This window comes from Atractosteus spatula, chromosome 5 (assembly GCF_055471065.1).
Source record: "Atractosteus spatula isolate fAtrSpa1 chromosome 5, fAtrSpa1.hap1, whole genome shotgun sequence".
NCBI lineage: Eukaryota > Metazoa > Chordata > Actinopteri > Semionotiformes > Lepisosteidae > Atractosteus > Atractosteus spatula.
This window is the reverse complement of record NC_142710.1, coordinates 11,954,993-11,975,741: the sequence shown is the minus strand read 5'-3', so window position 1 is coordinate 11,975,741 and position 20,749 is coordinate 11,954,993. Positions and strand designations below refer to the sequence as shown.

General features: G+C 49.3%; 2 protein-coding genes across 3 annotated transcripts; both read right to left on the bottom strand.

Moving 5' to 3' along the window:
* Positions 1-146: 146 nt before the first annotated feature.
* Positions 147-11,081, bottom strand: nop9 (NOP9 nucleolar protein). Of its 2 annotated transcripts, none has more exons than XM_088916693.1 (12): positions 10,967-11,081; positions 9,146-9,463; positions 8,277-8,513; positions 7,828-8,052; positions 7,457-7,564; positions 7,095-7,236; positions 6,319-6,511; positions 5,692-5,832; positions 3,964-4,086; positions 3,480-3,689; positions 960-1,065; positions 147-488 (listed from the first exon to the last, which is right to left on the bottom strand). In XM_088916693.1, the coding sequence occupies exons 2-12, from the start codon at positions 9,360-9,362 to the stop codon at positions 328-330; spliced, it is 1,863 nt and encodes a 620-aa protein (XP_088772819.1). In that variant the 5' UTR covers positions 9,363-9,463; positions 10,967-11,081; the 3' UTR covers positions 147-327. The 2 variants fall into 2 exon arrangements, with proteins under 2 accessions (XP_088772819.1, XP_088772820.1); XM_088916694.1 differs by having other exon boundaries at positions 9,146-9,460; positions 10,967-11,061.
* A 3,798-nt stretch (positions 11,082-14,879) lies between these two features.
* On the bottom strand, positions 14,880-17,233 carry LOC148834109 (uncharacterized). Its single transcript, XM_088916699.1, has 2 exons — positions 16,904-17,233; positions 14,880-16,340 (listed from the first exon to the last, which is right to left on the bottom strand). Exons 1-2 carry the CDS (start codon positions 17,231-17,233, stop codon positions 15,003-15,005), a joined length of 1,668 nt encoding a protein of 555 aa, XP_088772825.1. The 3' UTR covers positions 14,880-15,002.
* Positions 17,234-20,749: the final 3,516 nt, after the last annotated feature.

Here is a 20,749-nt window from a genome sequence, read left to right as displayed (position 1 = left end):
ACGGTGCTGCTCTTCTGTGGTTCATAGCCACGCCCGCAGGAACACAGTTTCATTTTGAAAAAAAGAGACCACAGACATCTCCAAAACAAGAGCTGCTCTTCAAAGACATGACAATCATTTACCTTCTCTGAAAAAATATCAAGGGCTCAACATTTATACCATTTAATAATGGTCTTTACTTTGTGTACATAAAGTGTTTTAGAGATGCATACAAAAATGTTTTAGAGAAGAATACAAATCGCTCAGATTGATTAGACCCTGACAATTGGGGGAGGTAAGGACGTTTGGACACAATATCACTGTCTTCTCTCCTCCTCCTCTTCTCTCTCACACTCCCTCCAGAATATCACTGAACATCTTCCTCTTCTTCGACTGGGCACCCTGGAGCTCCTCCCACTGGCTCCGCCTCTTCAGGAAGTGAGGCAGAGCAAAGTTTCGACAGACATGACGCCCAAACTGATCAGCTCGGAGCACTGCCTCACTGGGAACTGATAGAGAGAGGGGTAAATATAGACACACGGACTGACTGGACACTCCAGTACATTAACACTGCACTGAGAGAGAGGGGTTAATACAGACACACTGACTGACTGGACACTCCAGTACATTAACACTGCACTGAGAGAGAGGGGTTCATACAGACACACTGACTGGACACTCCAGTACATTAACACTGCACTGAGAGAGAGGGGTTAATACAGACACACTGACTGACTGGACACTCCAGTACATTAACACTGCACTGAGAGAGAGGGGTTAATACGGGTTAATACAGACACACTGACTGGACACTCCAGTACATTAACACTGCACTGAGAGAGAGGGGTTAATACAGACACACTGACTGACTGGACACTCCAGTACATTAACACTGCACTGAGAGAGAGGGGTTAATACGGGTTAATACAGACACACTGACTGGACACTCCAGTACATTAACACTGCACTGAGAGACTCACCCAGCTCCTGTGCAATCTCCCTCTTGTGTTTGAGCTGGCTGTTATTCCACACACTCTCCAGAAAACGGCTGCCATGCTTTGAACACGCAATCTTGACCAAGTGACCCTGTGACAGGAACACAGAGGGTATGACACAGACTGTGGACAGAGGGAGACAGATCCGGCACTAGCCCACTGGGGCTGAGTGGAAGAACTGGTCAGGTGCTCCAGGGATTCTGTGGGTTTGAAAACCTTCCTTGGCTTTTTGTTCTACAGTACAGCTGCCCTGTATCTGCCCAGGGCAGCAGGAATCCTGTACTGCTACCAGTGAGAGACACCCTGCTCCTCCAATCAGGGCTCACTCTGTCAGTGAGAGACACCCTGCTCCTCCAATCAGGGTTCACTCTGTCAGTGAGAGACACACTGCTCCTCCAATCAGGGCTCACTCTGTCAGTGAGACACACTGCTCCTCCAATCAGGGCTCACTCTGTCAGTGAGACACACTGCTCCTCCAATCAGGGCTCACTCTGTCAGTGAGACACACTGCTCCTCCAATCAGGGCTCACTCTCTCAGTGAGACACACTGCTCCTCCAATCAGGGCTCACTCTGTCAGTGAGACACACTGCTCCTCCAATCAGGGCTCACTCTGGCAGTGACAGACACCCTGCTCCTCCAATCAGGGCTCACTCTGGCAGTGAGAGACACCCTGCTCCTCCAATCAGGGCTCACTCTTGTCAGTGAGAGACACAGTGCTCCTCCAATCAGGGCTCACTCTGTCAGTGAGACACACTGCTCCTCCAATCAGGGCTCACTCTGTCAGTGAGACACCCTGCTCCTCCAATCAGGGCTCACTCTGTCAGTGAGACACACTGCTCCTCCAATCAGGGCTCACTCTGTCAATGAGACACACTGCTCCTCCAATCAGGGCTCACTCTGTCAGTGAGAGACACACTGCTCCTCCAATCAGGGCTCACTCTGGCAGTGAGAGACACCCTGCTCCTCCAATCAGGGCTCACTCTGTCAGTGAGAGACACCCTGCTCCTCCAATCAGGGCTCACTCTGGCAGTGAGATACACTGCTGCTCCAATCAGGGCTCACTCTGGCAGTGAGACACACTGCTCCTCCAATCAGGGCTCACTCTGTCAGTGAGAGACACACTGCTCCTCCAATCAGGGCTCACTCTGGCAGTGAGAGACACCCTGCTCCTCCAATCAGGGCTCACTCTGTCAGTGACAGACACCCTGCTCCTCCAATCAGGGCTCACTCTGTCAGTGAGACACACTGCTCCTCCAATCAGGGCTCACTCTGGCAGTGAGAGACACACTGCTCCTCCAATCAGGGCTCACTCTGGCAGTGAGAGACACCCTGCTCCTCCAATCAGGGCTCACTCTGTCAGTGAGACACACTGCTCCTCCAATCAGGGCTCACTCTGTCAGTGAGAGACACACTGCTCCTCCAATCAGGGCTCACTCTGGCAGTGAGAGACACCCTGCTCCTCCAATCAGGGCTCACTCTGTCAGTGAGAGACACCCTGCTCCTCCAATCAGGGCTCACTCTGGCAGTGAGATACACTGCTGCTCCAATCAGGGCTCACTCTGGCAGTGAGACACACTGCTCCTCCAATCAGGGCTCACTCTGTCAGTGAGAGACACACTGCTCCTCCAATCAGGGCTCACTCTGGCAGTGAGAGACACCCTGCTCCTCCAATCAGGGCTCACTCTGTCAGTGACAGACACCCTGCTCCTCCAATCAGGGCTCACTCTGTCAGTGAGACACACTGCTCCTCCAATCAGGGCTCACTCTGGCAGTGAGAGACACACTGCTCCTCCAATCAGGGCTCACTCTGGCAGTGAGAGACACCCTGCTCCTCCAATCAGGGCTCACTCTGTCAGTGAGACACACTGCTCCTCCAATCAGGGCTCACTCTGTCAGTGAGAGACACACTGCTCCTCCAATCAGGGCTCACTCTGGCAGTGAGAGACACCCTGCTCCTCCAATCAGGGCTCACTCTGTCAGTGAGAGACACCCTGCTCCTCCAATCAGGGCTCACTCTGGCAGTGAGATACACTGCTGCTCCAATCAGGGCTCACTCTGTCAGTGAGAGACACCCTGCTTCTCCAATCAGGACAAGCAGATCTTGCAGGAGGGTGTGTGAGGGACCAGAGTGCGCAGCTCAACACTCTCTCCCCTCTGGCACTGGGGGCTATAGCACAGAGCAAACCTAACTAACAGCTGGCAGTTTCAAACAGGGAGGGACCGATTCTCCAAACAAACAAATAAGAAAAGTCATTTCTTTAGAAACATTCACCACACAGGTGTGTCATGTCTGAGAATGACCAGACTGAACACTAAATCCCTACTCTTATGAGACATTTAATCCTCACTCTTGACCAGGACCCCAGATTAATACCCCCTGCAGCACAGCGCCCCCTGTGTTCACTCTGAGGTACCGCACCGCAAGTTCAGAGACGGGGGGAGGAGCGCCACCTGCTGGACCAGCAGCAGCCTGCCTCTCCGTCCGAACACGACCTGCCACTGACCTGCAGCTTCTTCAGGAATTTGTTCTTCCCCTTGTTCAGGGACCTGAGGTGGGCCTCCAGCACGTGGCTCCCCGAGGGGTCAGTGGCCAGGGTCAGGAGGTCACTCGCGGGGAGGGAATTCAGACTGGTCTTGACAACGGAGCAATCGGAGAACCTGAGCAGCGACTGTACGAGGAGAGAGCCGTGATAGCAGATCTCAGACAGGGGGCGCTGTGGAGAGAGAGAGGGAAATGGAGAAGGGTTAATACAGACACACTGACTGACTGGACACTCCAGTACATTAACACTGCACTGAGAGAGAGGGGTTCATACAGACACACTGACTGACTGGACACTCCAGTACATTAACACTGCACTGAGAGAGAGGGGTTCATACAGACACACTGACTGACTGGACACTCCAGTACATTAACACTGCACTGAGAGAGAGAGAGAGAGAGAGAGAGACACACACTGACTCAACAGATAGTGAGAGAAATTGTACCTGGGATGTCTCAGTGTCGCCCCCTGGGCTGTCAGTGTGGTAGTACACTTCATAAGCCAGCAGGGAGAGAAGGAGGGGTGCACAGGAAGTTCGTCTCGAGGGGGGGTCCCAGCAGTGAAATGCCTGGGGTGGGGGGGGGAGACGACAGTGTAACCGCAGTCAGTCAGGAGCTGCACCCCTGTCTGTCTGCGTGCTGCAGGGCTTGACCAACAGCGCAGATTCCAGCCCGTTGCAGTGCAGGTCTTTGATGCAAGCGGCCGCTTCATTAGAGAAGAAAGAGTTCAGTCTGGAGGTGCTCTCCACCCGGTGACCCCAGTATCCGCTGGGGTTCAGTCTGGAGGGGCTCTCCACCCGGTGACCCCAGTATCCGCTGGAGTTCAGTCTGGAGGGGCTCTCCACCCGGTGACCCCAGTATCCGCTGGGGTTCAGTCTGGAGGGGCTCTCCACCCGGTGACCCCAGTATCCGCTGGGGTTCAGTCTGGAGGGGCTCTCCACCCGGTGACCCCAGTATCCGCTGGGGTTCAGCCCAGCGGGGCTCTCCACCCGGTGACCCCAGTATCCGCTGGGGTTCAGTCTGGAGGGGCTCTCCACCCGGTGACCCCAGTATCTGCTGGGGTTCACTCTGGAGGGGCTCTCCACCCGGTGACCCCAGTATCCGCTGGGGTTCAGTCTGGAGGGGCTCTCCACCCGGTGACCCCAGTATCCGCTGGGGTTCAGCCCGGCAGGGCTCTCCGGTGCTCAATTGAACTCTCAATTTAAACAACTCCATGAATTAGCCTTTTCAAACTGTTTCCCTGGAGACCGGAAAGGCTGTTCTCTTCTAAACAGAACAGTTTGACAGTAATACCACAGTCAAACCCTCACAGAGGTGTCTGGTAGAAAGTCACTCATTAAAGGCGGGGCTGAGATCCGTGGTCAAGAGGGCTGCTCCCGGCAGACACTGGGGTGGCGTGGCGCAGGATGCCCTGGAGTAAGAGTCCGTTTAAAGAGCCGGGCTGCACACAAATCCCGGAGCGGGAGGCCGGGATAACGGACTACCCAGAGTGCATTGTTTCGATTTCACGTCCAGACATAGCAGCGCGTCACCCTTGGTGATCGTTCTGCGTCACAGGTGTAAAGAAAGTGGGTTTATCTGGCCAGGGTTGGGCTAAATCAGTGCGGCCCCTCAGAGCCACAGACGAGCCCACCCGCCGTAGCCCCTCCCACTGGTGACCCAATGAAGAGGTCAGAGGTCAAAGTCTACACGAGTGACCGCTCTAGTTCCAGTCCCTGTCACGGATGAGCGGCCTGTTAGTGCCACTGGAGAAGAGATGCTTCTCCCAACGACATGACCACAACCTCGTGTCTCCCGATGACATCACCACAACCCTGCGTCTCCCGATGACATCACCGCTCTAGTGCCGCTGGAGAAGAGACGCTTCTCGTGATGACATCACCACAACCCCTCAAGCTAGTGAACCACAGCCCAGTCCCAACAGCGCTCATCTGATCGTGTGCTGCCCCAGGGCACTGCTCAGTGCCGTCGGCTCACGGCCTGACTTGGGTTCGAACCTCTGGCTTTGGGACCCTGGGGCTCGAGCTGTTCAAAGCCCAAAATCTGATCATGACTTTTCAGATTTACTATCAATTCAGAGTTTACTTGACTGTCCCATCCACATTGTAATGGAAAGCGTGACTACTGAAGATAAATTATACTACATCTCGCTGTCTGGTCGGGGTCTGACCTACCTCCAGGAGTGCCTGAGTACACTGAGCTTGTCTCTCCTCCTGCTGAGAGCAGCTCTCTGCTAACTGGACAATCACACCCATGTGACCGGTCGCCAGGATAGCTTCTAGACCCTCAGAGAGCTCATCAAAGATCTTCAGGAACTGAGAGAGAGAAAGAGAGGGGTTAATACAGACACACTGACTGGACACTCCAGTACATTAACACTGCACTGAGAGAGAGGGGTTCATACAGACACACTGACTGACTGGACACTCCAGTACATTGACACTGCACTGAGAGAGAGGGGTTAATACAGACACACTGACTGACTGGACACTCCAGTACATTAACACTGCACTGAGAGAGAGGGGTTCATACAGACACACTGACTGGACACTCCAGTACATTAACACTGCACTGAGAGAGAGGGGTTCATACAGACACACTGACTGGACACTCCAGTACATTAACACTGCACTGAGAGAGAGGGGTTAATACAGACACACTGACTGGACACTCCAGTACATTAACACTGCACTGAGAGAGAGGGGTTAATACAGACACACTGACTGGACACTCCAGTACATTAACACTGCACTGAGAGAGAGGGGTTCATACAGACACACTGACTGACAAAACTGTTATACCAGCTTGTGTTTGGCGGCAGCAGCTGTCAGTCTCTGCACAGGGAAGTTGGCGATTGGGTGAAGTGCCAGGGAGACCAAATGACCCCGGAAGTGGTTTCTGTAGAGGTCGCGGAGCAAGGGCTTGCCACATGCGGCTATGAGCATTTCGAGGAGGCGACTGGAGGTCTGGTCCTTCAGGAAGACCAGGAGGGGGCTGGGAAAGAGTCAATCAGACAATTATCAGCGCATGAGCGTTGACTGAAGTCATCACAGATCTCATGAACAATTCAGCTGCTACATCACAAACCAGTGTGACGATGCACAGCTTTCTATATCGTGACGTTAACTCATCTGGATATATTGATCTATATATATATATAGCTATATGTAATGCATGAACAAAAAGAAACACAGCTGCTGTAACGTACTGCTCTGAGCTGCCAGCTGTATCAACCAGCAGGGGGCGCTGTGCCGTCTCTCACCAGCGGTGCCACAGCCTGCCCCTTGTTCTGCGTCAGTAAGCACTCTGTTACGTTCTCACTATGTCCACACAGTCCTGGGTTTAATCAGGACCTCACGGTTTCTCCCAGTATTCCTGACAAAGACTGGCCTTCCATTTTTGTGCTCAAACAAGTGCATAATGAAGAACATCACTCAATCCAACATCCAGATGTTCTTCCTGGTGTTGACCCGGACACATCTGTATCTGGGCACACAATCCGTCCAGTTCGACTAAGGGAGTCGGACACAATCATCCCAACTGATGCGGTTCCGGAGGAGAGGGATGGAGCACCCACCTCGTCCCAGGGGCAGCGCTGAGAGACGCCAAGTATCCCATGATGCCCTCTGTGAGGCGCTGGCAGAGCTCTGGCCTCTTCTTCTGAGAGACAGTGAGAACTGTCTGGAGCACCGGACAGGCCAGAGAGTGAGTGACAAACACTACAAGACAAAGAGAGGGGTTAATACATATACACTGACTGACTGGACACTCCAGTACATTAAAACTGCACTGAGAGAGAGGGGTTAATACAGACACACTGACTGACTGGACACTCTAGTACATTAAAACTGCACTGAGAGAGAGGGGTTAATACAGACACACTGACTGGACACTCCAGTACATTAACACTGCACTGAGAGAGAGTGTGGTCAGCCTCACCATTGATATTGTCCAGCAGGCAGTCTGACAACCTGTCAAGAGCCTCTTCAAATGATGGTGGGACTTGGAAGTCGATGACCTGGGTGCTGAAATCTCTAGGTTTCCGACCTGCAGGTTTCCAGAGAACACCATCAGAGACCCGACCGACTGTCGTCCTGAGAGCAGCGTCCTCAGGCTCCAAGAGTTTAGCTAAAGACCACCATTTATTTAATGCAGGCGGTACATTTGACATGCGTGACTGTGCTAATACCCAAAGGAAAGAAATGCTTCAACTGCAGCAGACAAGCTCTATGTATATTTGATCAGTGTCAAAGCGTCATGCACAAACAGCAGAACTGGCTCTGCTCACAGTGTGACCTCTGACCCCTCACCTGTCTGTCGGTCCGGTCGGCCCTGCGTCAGCCTGCCCCCCAGCGTCTCGGCCAGCCTCCGAACAACGAAGGTGCCGTGTGCGTCCTGGGCGAACTCCATTACGTTGTCCACCACTGCGCGACTCAGTGCCAGCACTTGCTTCTCCAGCATCCCATGATCCTCCTCGCCGTCTGCCTGCCCGTCTGCCTCACTCCTGTTCTCTGTGGTAGCTTCTGGATCCTCCACTGTCCATGGAGAAACCACAGGTCAGCAGAAACATACAACCATTTTTAGCGTTATGTATTAATTGTGTGCTTCATGTGGCGCTAACCTGTCACTCTGTCCACGAGCAGACCTATGAATACTCATTGTGATTCTCGTGTCTGTGCGACTCTCAGTCTGTCTGTTTCTGTCAGTACTGAACTGTATGGTTATCTGTCTCTGTCTCTCCCAGCGTCCAACCTCTCACCTCGCAGTCTGTGTGTCTGCCGCAGAGCGGTCTCTACGATATGTGCGCCACAGCGGTCACATGACACAGCCTGGAACTGTGCCCCCGAGTCTCCGCCCAGCTCAGTGAGGACGCCGCCCACCTGGGCGGGGCTAGCCAGGGGGAGGAGCTTCTGGAGAGCCACGCTGCCGGTGATATCAGTGGCCACAGAGACAGCCTGTCCTCTGACCTCTGACAGGACATTCTCCACAAACATGTCTGGAGAAGGAAGAGAGAACAAGAGCGAGAGGGATGGGTCAGAGAAATATGAGGACAAGACAGTTAGAGAGAGCTTTGTAACAAACAATAACATTTCTCAGTGCAGTGTTAATGTACTGGAGTGTCCAGTCAGTCAGTGTGTCTGTATGAACCCCTCTCTCTCAGTGCAGTGTTAATGTACTGGAGTGTCCAGTCAGTGTGTCTGTATGAACCCCTCTCTCTCAGTGCAGTGTTAATGTACTGGAGTGTCCAGTCAGTGTGTCTGTATTAACCCCTCTCTGTCAGTGCAGTGTTAATGTACTGGAGTGTCCAGTCAGTGTGTCTGTATGAACCCCTCTCTCTCAGTGCAGTGTTAATGTACTGGAGTGTCCAGTCAGTGTGTCTGTATTAACCCCTCTCTGTCAGTGCAGTGTTAATGTACTGGAGTGTCCAGTCAGTGTGTCTGTATGAACCCCTCTCTCTCAGTGCAGTGTTAATGTACTGGAGTGTCCAGTCAGTGTGTCTGTATGAACCCCTCTCTCTCAGTGCAGTGTTAATGTACTGGAGTGTCCAGTCAGTGTGTCTGTATGAACCCCTCTCTCTCAGTGCAGTGTTCATGTACTGGAGTGTCCAGTCAGTGTTAATGTACTGACCTCTCTCCTCCTCAGTGCTGAACTCCTCCTCCAGTCTGGCGCTCACTCTGCGGAAATACCCCACACTCATGGCGTCCAGTCGTTTCCATCTTCGCTCCGGCTTCCCTCCGTCTCCCCCTCTGCCCTCCGGCCTCATCTTCCCCTTCCCTCCTTTCCCGTCCTTCCTTCTCCGGCTCTGTCCCTCGTTCTGCGCCGCTGTGCCCCTCGCCGGCTCCATGTCTCTCCACGCCTGATCAATCGCCTGATCAATCACCTGATCAATCCCGCCGGACTGGCCCCCAGCCCTTCCTGCCTCCGAGTCTTCAGGACCTCTTCCTGCTGGAGAACCACCAAGAGGAACTGGTCACCCACTGGGCTGGGTTTCTGAGCTGGTATGGAGTCTGCGAGTTCCCCTGCGGTCATTACTGTGTTATAATCCCCTGTCTGCTGGTCAGCGTTCACCCTCTCTTTAAACATCACAGTCTGCCCTACAGACCCTGTCACTCCAACCGTTAGAGACCACAGCAGCTTGCCTCTTTATTATTATAATAATCACTTCTTACTCTTCTATAGCTCTTTTCTGGACACTCTACTCAAAGCTCTTGACAGGTATTGGGGATCCCCTCCACCAGCACCAGTGTGCAGCCCCACCTGGTTGATGCTCCAGTCCGCTCACACACACCAGCTCTCAGTGGGGAGGAGAGCAGAGTAATGTAGCCAATTCATAGAGGGGGATTATTAGGAGGCCATGACTGGTAAGGGCCAATCGGAAATTTGGCCAGGACACTGGGGTTACACCCCTACTCTTTTCGAGAAACACCCTAGGATTTTTAATGACCATAGAGAGTCAGGACCTCGGTTTTACGTCTCATCTGAAGGACGGCGCTTATTTACAGCATAGTGTCCCCATCACTATACTGGGGCATTAGGACCCACATGGACCGCAGGGTGAGCGCCCCCTGCTGGCCCCACTAACACCACTCCCAGCAGCAGCCTTAGTTTTTCCCAGGAGGTCTCCCTCTCAGGTACTGGCCAGGCTCACACCTGCTGAGCTCCAGTGGGCTGCCGGGTGTGAGCTGCAGGGTGATATAGTTACTGGCGACAAATATACATGTGAGTACACCTCTCATATATACTACTGATTATATCTGGATGAACTCTTTTTAGTTTTTTTTCCTGCATTTCCACCTACAGTAGTGTACAAGTTCATAAAGATGATCAATCATCATACTTCGGTTATTCTTGAGTTCCGATGTGCAGTTTTACTTCACGACTGATCTCCGATTACATGTTTTCACACGACACATTACGACCAAGGCAAGAGTGGGTCTCGCTGTGTTTTTCACTTGACAAGATACTTGTTACGGGTGAGGAGGTTTGATTAAGTAGCAAACATCAACATTTTATCCTGATTTGCTAACGGGAAACGGTGGGAAAAACTCTTTGGGCGAGACAGTGTTGGTCATGTTTGTATCGCACAAATGGACCTCTTCTAGATGAACGACACGAGATGCGTTAAACCCATGTGTGTTTTGAAAACTCATTCAGGTTTGAACTACTGAAAAACTGAAATAAACTATTCACAAAGCTGAATGATGTCCTGGATTTTCATTTTTAACGTAGCGTAGAAGCGTAGTGAAGTAATACTACAGTAGGGGGGCACATATAAACAGGAGGAGCCGCTGTGTTAAAAGCACACGATGCAGAAAGGAGTCGGAATCAGAAAGTTCACTAAAATGAACTTTCATGTTAGTTCTTCAACTTCACGTTTTTCTCACCAGTTCAACCGACGTTTTACGGAGCGGACACCGAAATGTTGGTGCTAGTTTATACTCTACATACCTCACTACGGCACACATAAATCTCCAAATCCTGAGCCCGATGAAAACCACAAAATCACATTCCCAACTCACATGGACAGCAGCGGAGTCGGCTCGCTGCGATGACGTTGTTATACGGAACGGAACTCGTCCCCTTTTGCCCTCGGGGCGAGACCGACGCCGGTTGATGACGACTTCCGTGCGGAAAGAAGGAGGGCGCTGTTCTGTCTTTTTTTAGAACTGTTTTATTAAACGTGTCAAGAATTTATAAATACTTACACATACAAATACAAACAGGGGCTCAGAAACAGGTACAAGAGAAAAAACACAAACAGAAAAAAATAATTAACCGCCAGAGGTAATGAAATAAATTATGTGATCAAATTGTATTTTTTAAAAAATAAAATCAAATGTTATCCTCACTTTACCATTTTTCATTTAAAAAAAATAGTTTCAACTCCACCCTAAAAAGTACTAAAAAGGGGGTATTATTAGGCCATTTTGATTTATGAATGTGAAATTTACCCAGAATGACTTGTACATTTACTATAAATCAATGCCCCTTTTCCAAATTTTCTATCAAACGGTACAATAAAATATCAAAATCCTTAAATCTAAAAAGCACCTTAAACTGCCTACAAACAAAACTCTGAAAGTCCGTCCAAAACACCTTCACAGACATGCACCTAACACATAAATGCGCCGAAGATTCCCTTTCAGCCCGACAAAAAGACACACAGATCATCCTACTCCTGCTCACACCCAGAGAGCGCCGCATGCGCTTTTCTGTCCCGCCGAGCGGGCGCTCCGACTTAACGGGGTCAAGGTGGGCTTTCGCCCAGGGGCGTTTCCTGACGGCGCAAACGCGGGGAGGGGGACCCCAGCACCTGCACCTGGGTGCTGGAGCTCGGTTTCACAGGAGCTGTCCCACAGAAACGGGGTGCTCAAAGCACGGACCGTATTGTGGGAGACGACCAGTCCAAACTGGCCACGTCCAGACAGGGGGAGCCGGAGGAGGCCGTGGAGACAAGTCTGAAACTACCCCTCCCGTCGCCGGCATGTCGGTCCTCTCTTCCCTGAGTTCCCTGACACCTTTCCCCAGTAAACGTGTTTGTCTTCCTGTGTTTGCAAGCCCTTATTTAATGAGCGTGTCTTGTAACCGGGTGGATACAAATGGTCATTTCCAAAAATCTATCGTCAGATAACAGAAACAAGTCCTTTTCTCTCGGCTCTGTTCATTTGTCCTTCCCACTACGTACAGTGCTCAGTTACTTTGTAGCTCCCTCCGCCTCCAATAAGACCTCTTTACACTTTGTGACGGTAAATGATTTTCTGCGTCATTCTAACAAAAGTTGTAATATCTTGCAAACAGAGCGGTGACATTTTTTTCCCGTTGTATTTGTGTGTGTGTGATAAATACTGTTTGTATAAAAATGGGGGAAGAGGAGCGCTGTTCAACTGTTACGCGGGATTAGACTTCCGAGGCGGCGCTGTTTCTCGCGGGCTGAGGTCTGTGTTTCTCACCTGGGATTTCAGTGGAGGATTTCTAGCTCCTCTTTCAGTCACACAATAAAATGCAGCAACCCCTTCAACGCAGACATAAAAAAAGCGGACGTATTTGGTCAGTTCTTCTCAAGGGTGGATAGAGTGTCGCAAAAGTTAAAAACTGGACAAGTTTTTCCCAGTGGATTTGACAGAACCACAGGTGCTGTTAAGGTAGCTCGCCTATGGAAATGCCATGTACTTGCACAGTTTTTGACAGTTTTGCACTGGCACCCTACTGTTGTTTACACTTATAGTTATTGTATTTCTGTCTATTGTCTTGTCTGCTGTTCGATACAGAATATTGTAACGCCCACGGCATACGGCCACCAGTGAATAGCAGGGTCCCTAGCCGCTGGGCTGAGGGGAGATCTCCCTTTAGCTCAGCTGGCTGGTTCCCTGTTGAGTGACGGCCGAGGCCTGGGTTCGAGTCCCCAGCGGTGGGGGGGCCGACCTGAGGCGGCAGCGGCAAGGGCGCATACCCACGTGAACCCGAGAGCGCTACATGTCGATACTCGTCGAGCTCTGTCTAATCAAGCCCCCCGGACGATCTGCTCCCTCGTCGATTATCCTGCAGAGGAGAGGAGCACCCCGATGTCGTTCCGCAGCTCCAGCAGAGGCGGCCCCTCTGTCCTTTCCTTCGTGCGGGGTCTGCGGGAGTATCGGGGTCGGAGTCAGTAGAGTAGGTTCCGGGCCGCTGCTCCGGCTACGGGTCGCTTGATATCGGTGGCTGTCTGACGCGGGGGACGCCCTGGCTCTGCGGCTCGGACCCGTTGCAGAGTGCTCCTGCCCTCCTGACGGCCGCTGTACCGGATGTATGTTGTATCTTCTCCTTTCGCTTGATTTGCACCAGGGCTTTCACCGGCGGGGGTCTCCATCCTGAAGCAGGAAGAATTAATCCAAGGTTAATTCAGGACATGTCATCTCAGCAAGTTATCCAAGTTAAGACGTATAATGTTGGGAAATAAAGTAAAACACTCACACATCAACGAAGTTAGTATACTGTGGATAGTGTACATAGTGTACGATTCCAAACAAGAACTTCTCTCTTCACCAATATATTGGGAAGTAAGACCCCAGGATTTTCAGCAACTGCAAAAATACGTCTGACACGGCCGCCATCTTGCCGACCCCCCCAGTCCCCAGGTGCCACAATACACAGGCACAGTCCGCCATTCCTGACTGGACAGGTGAGGGTAAGAAATACTGATTCCTGACTGGACAGGTGAGAGTAAGAAATACTGATTCCAGATGGACAGGTGAGAGTAAGGAATACTGATTCCTGATTGGTCAGGTGAGAGTAAGAAATACTGATTCCTGACTGGACAGGTGAGAGTAAGAAATACTGATTCCTGATGGACAGGTGAGAGTAAGAAATACTGATTCCTGACTGGACAGATGAGAGTAAGAAATACTGATTCCTGATTGGTCAGGTGAGAGTAAGAAGTGTTTATTCCTGACTGGAAAGGTGAGAGTAAGAAATACTGATTCCTGATTGGTCATATCATATCATGATGATAATAAATGATCAATGGGGACTCTTGATTGGCCAGGAAAGAATAAATGATTACTGGCGCTCTCTAATTGGGCAGGTTTGTGGCCAACCTGCCACTAGAGGACATAATTGGCCTTTAATTGATACAGTGGCTGAATATTAGTAAGTTAATTAGTTAATAAATGAAGGTTTTAATGGGCTCTTTCCTGCATGGTTATGATCAGTTTTGTTTGTGATGTAAAGGGTCTGACACAGTTGGTACTTAGGATTGCAATGATTAATGGTGGTTTTCACCACTTAAAGAATAAAGAATAAAAACTCCTGCACTGTGCTTCTGGGTTCGTAACGTGCTCGTGCCCCTCAGCCCCCTGTCACAGAGTGGAAATACATGAGTGGACATGTACATATCTTATAGGAAGACAACAGAGTTTGGCATCAGCAAGGAACAGGATTTATTGAGAGGCAAACTACAAGGCTCCCCGCCACCCCACATGAAAAGTACAGAATCACTCCAAGGAAACAGGTACACAGCTGACAGTCACTGGTGGAAAACACAATGTATATGAAATTGTTAAACTAGAGGTCATTGGAGAAGCCATTTCTGAGAATGTCCGGCCACCATGCACACATTTGTTGATATTACGATCAGTCCAGCTGGGGTGTCGGTTCTTTTTATTTTCTGTATGAAGAATCATCTCAATTCACTGTTAGTGAGTTAATGAAGTAACCTCACGCAGACAGGAAGTGTGTTAATAAGACAGAATTGTGTTAGTGCATTAATCTCACACAAAGAGTAAATTTGACTGTAGACAGAATTGTGTTAGTGCATTAATCTCACACAGAGAGAGAGAGTGTGTTACTGTAGACAGAATTGTGTTAGTGCATTAACCTCACACAGAGAGAGAGAGTGTTACTGTAGACAGAATTGTGTCAGTGCTGTAACCTCAAACACAGAGACTGAGTGTTACTGCAGACAGAATTGTGTCAGTGCAGTAACCTCTCCCTCCATTAGAAAAGCTTGTTAACATTTTTGGTTTTTGGAATGAGGGTCATCTGTGTAACACCAGCGGTAATCATTACCATGATCGTCACAGTAGTGTGTTGGGGAGCAGCAGTATTCCCAGTTGTTCTTGTAATTAGTGTAGCACCAGTAATAGTCTTTACCATACTTGGCACACTGTTGATCGGGGCGACATGGGGTTCCCTTGACAGTAACAGTGGAGTACTGAGGGGAACAGGGGACATCTTTATAACCATTCCAGCACTGATAGTATGAGTCTTTCAGAGAGCACTCACCAACACAACAGTAATAATAACCTTGATTTGTGTTGCACCAGGAGTAACTATAGCCCTTATATCCACACTGATCAGACGCTGTGCAGAGATAACCACTGGCTGTGATAGTCTTGCTGGTGCCCTGGATGTCTCTGGTCAGAGAGCATGTTGCACCTCCTCCATCAGACTGTGCCACCTCCCTGTACACAGCACTGGGGGCAGTGAGCACACAAGCCAGTTTGTCTTCCCTGTACAGTGGGGACATAGTGTTGAACCATTCCGCCAAACTGTCAAAATGATAGTAGTATCCCTCACTAAGGAGGATAAGATTTTGTTCCTTCAAGTGCTTGCTCTGCATGAACTCTTGTGTGTCCTTGTCAAGCTTGGCCCTCTTGCTCTCTGGGACCATTTGGGAATCATCATCTGTGATCTGGGCTTTAAAAGAATCAAGCACTTTACTCCTGACTGATGCCAGTATATTTCCACTTTTTACAGAATCGCCATTGCAGTCATCAGCGAAGAGTTTGATACTTTTGGATCTTCCATACAGACCTGGGAGTCTGAGATTCAGCTCTGCCACTGACAAGGTCTCCAGCTGTGATTCCTCTTGATTTTTACCCAGAAAAGCAAACGAAAATTGTTGTTCCTGCTCTGCATGGTCACAGCACACAGCTGTCCAGACGTGACTGGGCACAGACACTCTGTCGTAGTCCCGGGTCCTGTCTCCCTCCTCGTCTTCAGCTTGATCAGGGATTTTCCTGTTCTGGCTCGGAACTGTGCCGGTGATCAGGTATGAGTCACCTCCAATATCGTTGCACTCTTTCTGCAGCTGATCCTTCAGCGCCTTCTCCAGTTTGTACCAGCGCACCCTGATGAAGCAGGGGTCCATGGGAGCAGCGTTGGTGAGGGTGAAGGTGGCCGTACGGCCCTGGTCGCACTGGAAACGAAAGGGGTTCAAGTGGCCGCGGTCGTAGGACGTGTCCTGGTAGTCTTCGTTGATGGCTTGGGTCGATTTGAGATCAGCGATGCTCAAGTCTGAATTCGCTTCGCTTGTCATCGGTGGCTCTTTGTCCAAGCTGAAAACCTGGGGGAGGAAGAGTTATGAGAAACAAAACTTATAACATAACATAACATTTGTCTTTAGTAAAGGAAACAGGGATGGGACAATCATTCAAAGCCCTGAAGGAACGAGACAAGGACAAGTTGATTTTAGGACAACAGCCGACTGAGATGGAGACTTGGGAGAGAGGGTGGACCAAATTAATCTACTGCTTCATCAGCAGTTGCATCAGGTCAGCAATATCACTTCCTGCTAAAGGACGTGACTGAGTGTGCCACAAGATCTGGTGCCTCTTCTTCACGATAAAAGAAACAAGTGGACGCTCTCTGATCTGCATCTTGTTTAGGCACCTGAGGAGAACTGTCTTGCAGCGTTAGATGTGGTATTATAAAGATTCGCTCAGTAGTGTTTTAGGAATCTGGATTTATGCGTTTTATATCTATCAGAAACAAGAGGAAAGTAAAGAGACAGTAAGTGGCTCTGTTGTACAGGTAAGGCCAGACAACTGCAGGGCTGGTTTGATCCCTTGTACGCTATCTCATCCCTTCCAGAAATCCTGCGCAACTACACTAGCTGCCCCAGGTTACCTGCGGCTCCACAAACCAGGTCTGTCTGCGGGTCGGCTGGGTGCTGCAGGACTTCGTGTTGAGTTTGTAGGCGGACCAGAGTGGAATCCTGCTCCCTGTGTCGTACTTGGTGGCGAAGTAGAAAATGTTGTAGTGCTTCTGGCAGATATCCCTGTCTGTGTCAGATGTGAACCACTCGGGAGTCGTCTTATGGTAGAAGAACTCCTTGCAGTCGCTGAAGCCTGGATCCACCGTTGACCCGGCCTGGTCCAGCCGGGCACAGAGACAGACCAGGGCTAGGAGGAGGCTGGAGGGGGACATGCTGGTGGCGGCGCCTCTGTCTCTCTGCATGAGGACCGCTGGAAGAGCAGGACACAGATCAGATCGACGGGTCGCTGTGTGTCCTGGTGATCCCTACCACTGTCACCCTTCTGAACCTGCTAAAGAGAAGACCTGCGAATCCCCTGTGAGCCAGATCATGAACCGCTAGCGAGGGGAAAGTTACTGTTCAACCTAATCCAGTGCAGTGGCTGTCCACGTTCATAGTGTGAGGAAGCAGTGGCGAGAAAGTCATCTGAGAAGCTCATCAGCTGCAGTGAGCTATGAGAAATGACTTACTGTATAACTGTTAAAATCATTACTCCCCAACCACGTATCAACTGAGCAAAACAATCCCTTACAGAAGCAACTTATTACTGTAATAGATTACCTTCATGAGTAACCGTCCCCACGGTTAGAGCACAATAAATCAGATCAGAGGATACTGATAGTGAAAACATGCAGTGATATCAGGCCTCTGTACAAGATAATAATTCACAAAGATAATTCATGTACGTCAGTATTACAGCACACTAATGCTGAGGGACTCAACATTATATCAGTATTAAAGAATATTAACTGTATTACAGTATATTAATGTGAGGTATTCATGTCAGAGTTACTATATATTAACTGTATTACAGTATATTAATGTGAGGTATTCATGTTAGTTTTACAGTACAGTAACAGTATTACAGTATATAAATGATCGGTTGATTATTGTAATGATATTGATAAAACTGTCTTACCTGTTTACTCCTGAATTCTCTTTCTTGTGGGGAATTTCTAACTATTTAATATTTTTTCTTACACTTGTTCCAAAGCTCTCTTGGAGAGAAAGTGAAGAGAGAGAGAGCAGAGCTGATTATAACTGTTCCACCCCCCCTCCCCAAATACCCAGAAAGTCCCACAGTTGATACGGCAATATTTTGACACTGATGTTTCAGAACACAATTGTTCACGTGCATTTTTGTGTTTCGACACTGGGCTGCTGCATGTGTCATTTTGCACTGGGTGTGTGTGTTTATGAGGGTGGTTGTGGTTCTTTTTGATGATCTGTCATTGTGCACTGGGTGCGTGCGTGTGCGTGTCCGAGGGTGGTGGGGGTCCATCCTGATGATCTGTCATTATGCACTGGGTGTGTGTGTGAGGGTGGTAATTCTTGCACAATATATAGTACTTAGACAAAGTTGGCTTTTTATCTGTGTCAGCAAAATGTGTAAAATGGACTCGCAGTGCACCCAGAATACCTGACACACTCCATTGTTATAACATCTGTATGTTTTCTGTCACAATCTTGGTACAGAAGGTGCCTACATACAGTTTGTTCACAGTTACTGTACCAACACCAGATTGTCCTGACAGTAAGTGTGATATTTTATCACAGGCGTGTGGGTGAATACTGAGCCCTTGTGACATTCAAGGCAGAAGAACTCAGCCGCATGAGGTGATTAAACTGGAACCAAGACTAGAAACTGTATTAGAAAGGCTTCTTCTCCAGCTCCTATTCGGAATTCCTGATGTCTGTACCGAGGCCACTGGAATAATGACGAACATGTCTGAGCTGTGCAAACATTGTCAGGGTTATTTTTTTCATGTATCCCAGCTGTGTGTTGAAAGATAAAAAAGGTTAGGGACACACAGTAATAAGCAACTTTAAGTTCACCTTCATTAATCTCTTTATCTATTCAATGTGCACTATTGTAACTCACAATTGAACTAACTCAGTCTACATTTAGATCATTAGGCATTCTTTAAACCCTGCCAATGAGTCTGTCACCCTGTTTGACAGGACACAAGCACTCAGCCAGATCACTTACAGATAATCTCATCACAGCTCTCTTCCCCTTCCTTCAGCTGCCGATACTGTAGGGATGCAAGGAGTATCACAGCACAGCCCGTTAAGGTTCGAGATTAATTAAATTGCAACGCAAAATGTCCACTTCTGCAGAACACTGAAGGAGACACACATGGGGTGTATTTCCCTCAGTGCCCTGAAGTGCGGCAGTGGTACAGGTGGTTTTACGGTCTGAGCCCAGGCTTGTTATTCCCATGAACGGGGGTTTAAGAGTCCGCATTCTCCTTTTGTTCCAGTGGCTATCGTGATGCTGCTGTCCCGCCTTTCTGCTATTTGTGTGGTGTCACGTACAACAGCAGGTGTCTCTTCACAACTCTGCGAAGACAGGTCAGGAGCTAGGGCCCCAGTCACAGTTTTGTGAACACTTTTTAAAGTTGTACAAAAGGAACACCTTAGTAATCTACATGGAGCAGTTACAGTTTTAGCCATCTTGAGAAAAAGTAATTTGGACATTTCCATCACAAATATATAATCGGTATGATCTTGGATACACACGTTGGTGCTATTGCGGATGTCAGTTGTATTGTGTGCAATTAGAAATCTCCATCATCTTGCTTTGTGCTTTGTGTATCAGTCCCACCTCCTCCACATCTGTTTTGTTCAGGTATTGTGTGAGTATGGACATACTGCACTGTCCTCAGCCTCTCTCACTCCGGCAGGCACAGTACTGTATCATGAAATGAATGTGGAGTTTCTTCATTTCTCCACAACACTATCCACACATTGTCACCTGCATCCAGAGGGTGTGGGGTTGCTGATTATAACAGAGTCCCATATATCTGGGTGTCTCTGTTCCTCATGAGACCACAGTGTGGCTGACAATCTTCCCAGTTCAGGAGGTCCTCTAACAGTGACATCATTTCCAAACATCTTGTTGCAACTACATACACCATAACGAGTTTTAATAAATAATTGTCATCCTCTAATTCACACTCTTTTGTGTTAGTAATATCTTCCGATATTGAGGGACATCCCTTCATCTTTGTGTGGAATCGTCAAAACTGATCAGTTTTGATTAGTTATATACCCTATTCTTTACATTCTTCAGAATGGCTTCAAGAGCTTTTTTAATCCCTTCCCCCATTAATTCTTAACAGTTTGGCAGTTGTCCGCTCATTGATTTTTAACCAGATGTATTGTTGATTTTCGGAACAACCTTTTCCATTCTATGAGACATAGAACATACTTTGGTTTCTTTGCACCCAAATCCGGACTTGCGATATCTGCCCGGTCATCCAATATCTGTGACGAAGCGTTTTTCAGGACCCTATGCAGAAGGCAGAATCTGGAAGGGATTGAGACAAACACGGGGGAGAGAGGACTAGGAGCTGGGCTGGTAGACGAACAGGGGGGCGTGTCGACGGTGCGCTGGTGCTCGGGGGGGCGTGGTCCAGGCGAAAGTCCAAAGGGGGTCCGTAGGGAAATCCAGAATAGAGTCGGGGGATTTAAAGGGGGGTAACGGGGCCAGGCGCTCCCAGCCCCGGACCCAGATGGTCAGGACGCCATTGTGAAGCCTGTGCCGTTGAGCCACTCCTGGACTCGCTGGTAGGCGGGCTTCCGGCCGTCCATCTTTCACATTACCTCGTCTGCTATATCAATGCACTGACTGATGAATTAAGCCCTGGTTTTAAAAATCAATACGGTCCGTGGTTGGGCATCAGAATAGTGGCAGATTTCCTGACCTTCCTCCA

What these genes read in the sequence shown, in the direction of transcription:
- nop9 (XM_088916693.1), bottom strand. Translation starts at nt 9,362, where the DNA reads ATGGAGCCGGCGAGGGGCACAGCGGCGCAGAACGAGGGACAGAGCCGG. An exon ending in CAGCACTGAGGAGGAGAGAG is followed by an intron (nt 8,514 to 9,145) that starts GTCAGTACATTA and finishes TTCCTTCTCCAG; the next exon opens with ACATGTTTGTGGAGAATGTC. An exon ending in AGCGCTGCCCCTGGGACGAG is followed by an intron (nt 6,512 to 7,094) that starts GTGGGTGCTCCA and finishes ACTCTTTCCCAG; the next exon opens with CCCCCTCCTGGTCTTCCTGA.
- LOC148834109 (XM_088916699.1), bottom strand. Translation starts at nt 17,233, where the DNA reads ATGCAGAGAGACAGAGGCGCCGCCACCAGCATGTCCCCCTCCAGCCTC. An exon ending in CCTGGTTTGTGGAGCCGCAG is followed by an intron (nt 16,341 to 16,903) that starts GTAACCTGGGGC and finishes TTCCTCCCCCAG; the next exon opens with GTTTTCAGCTTGGACAAAGA.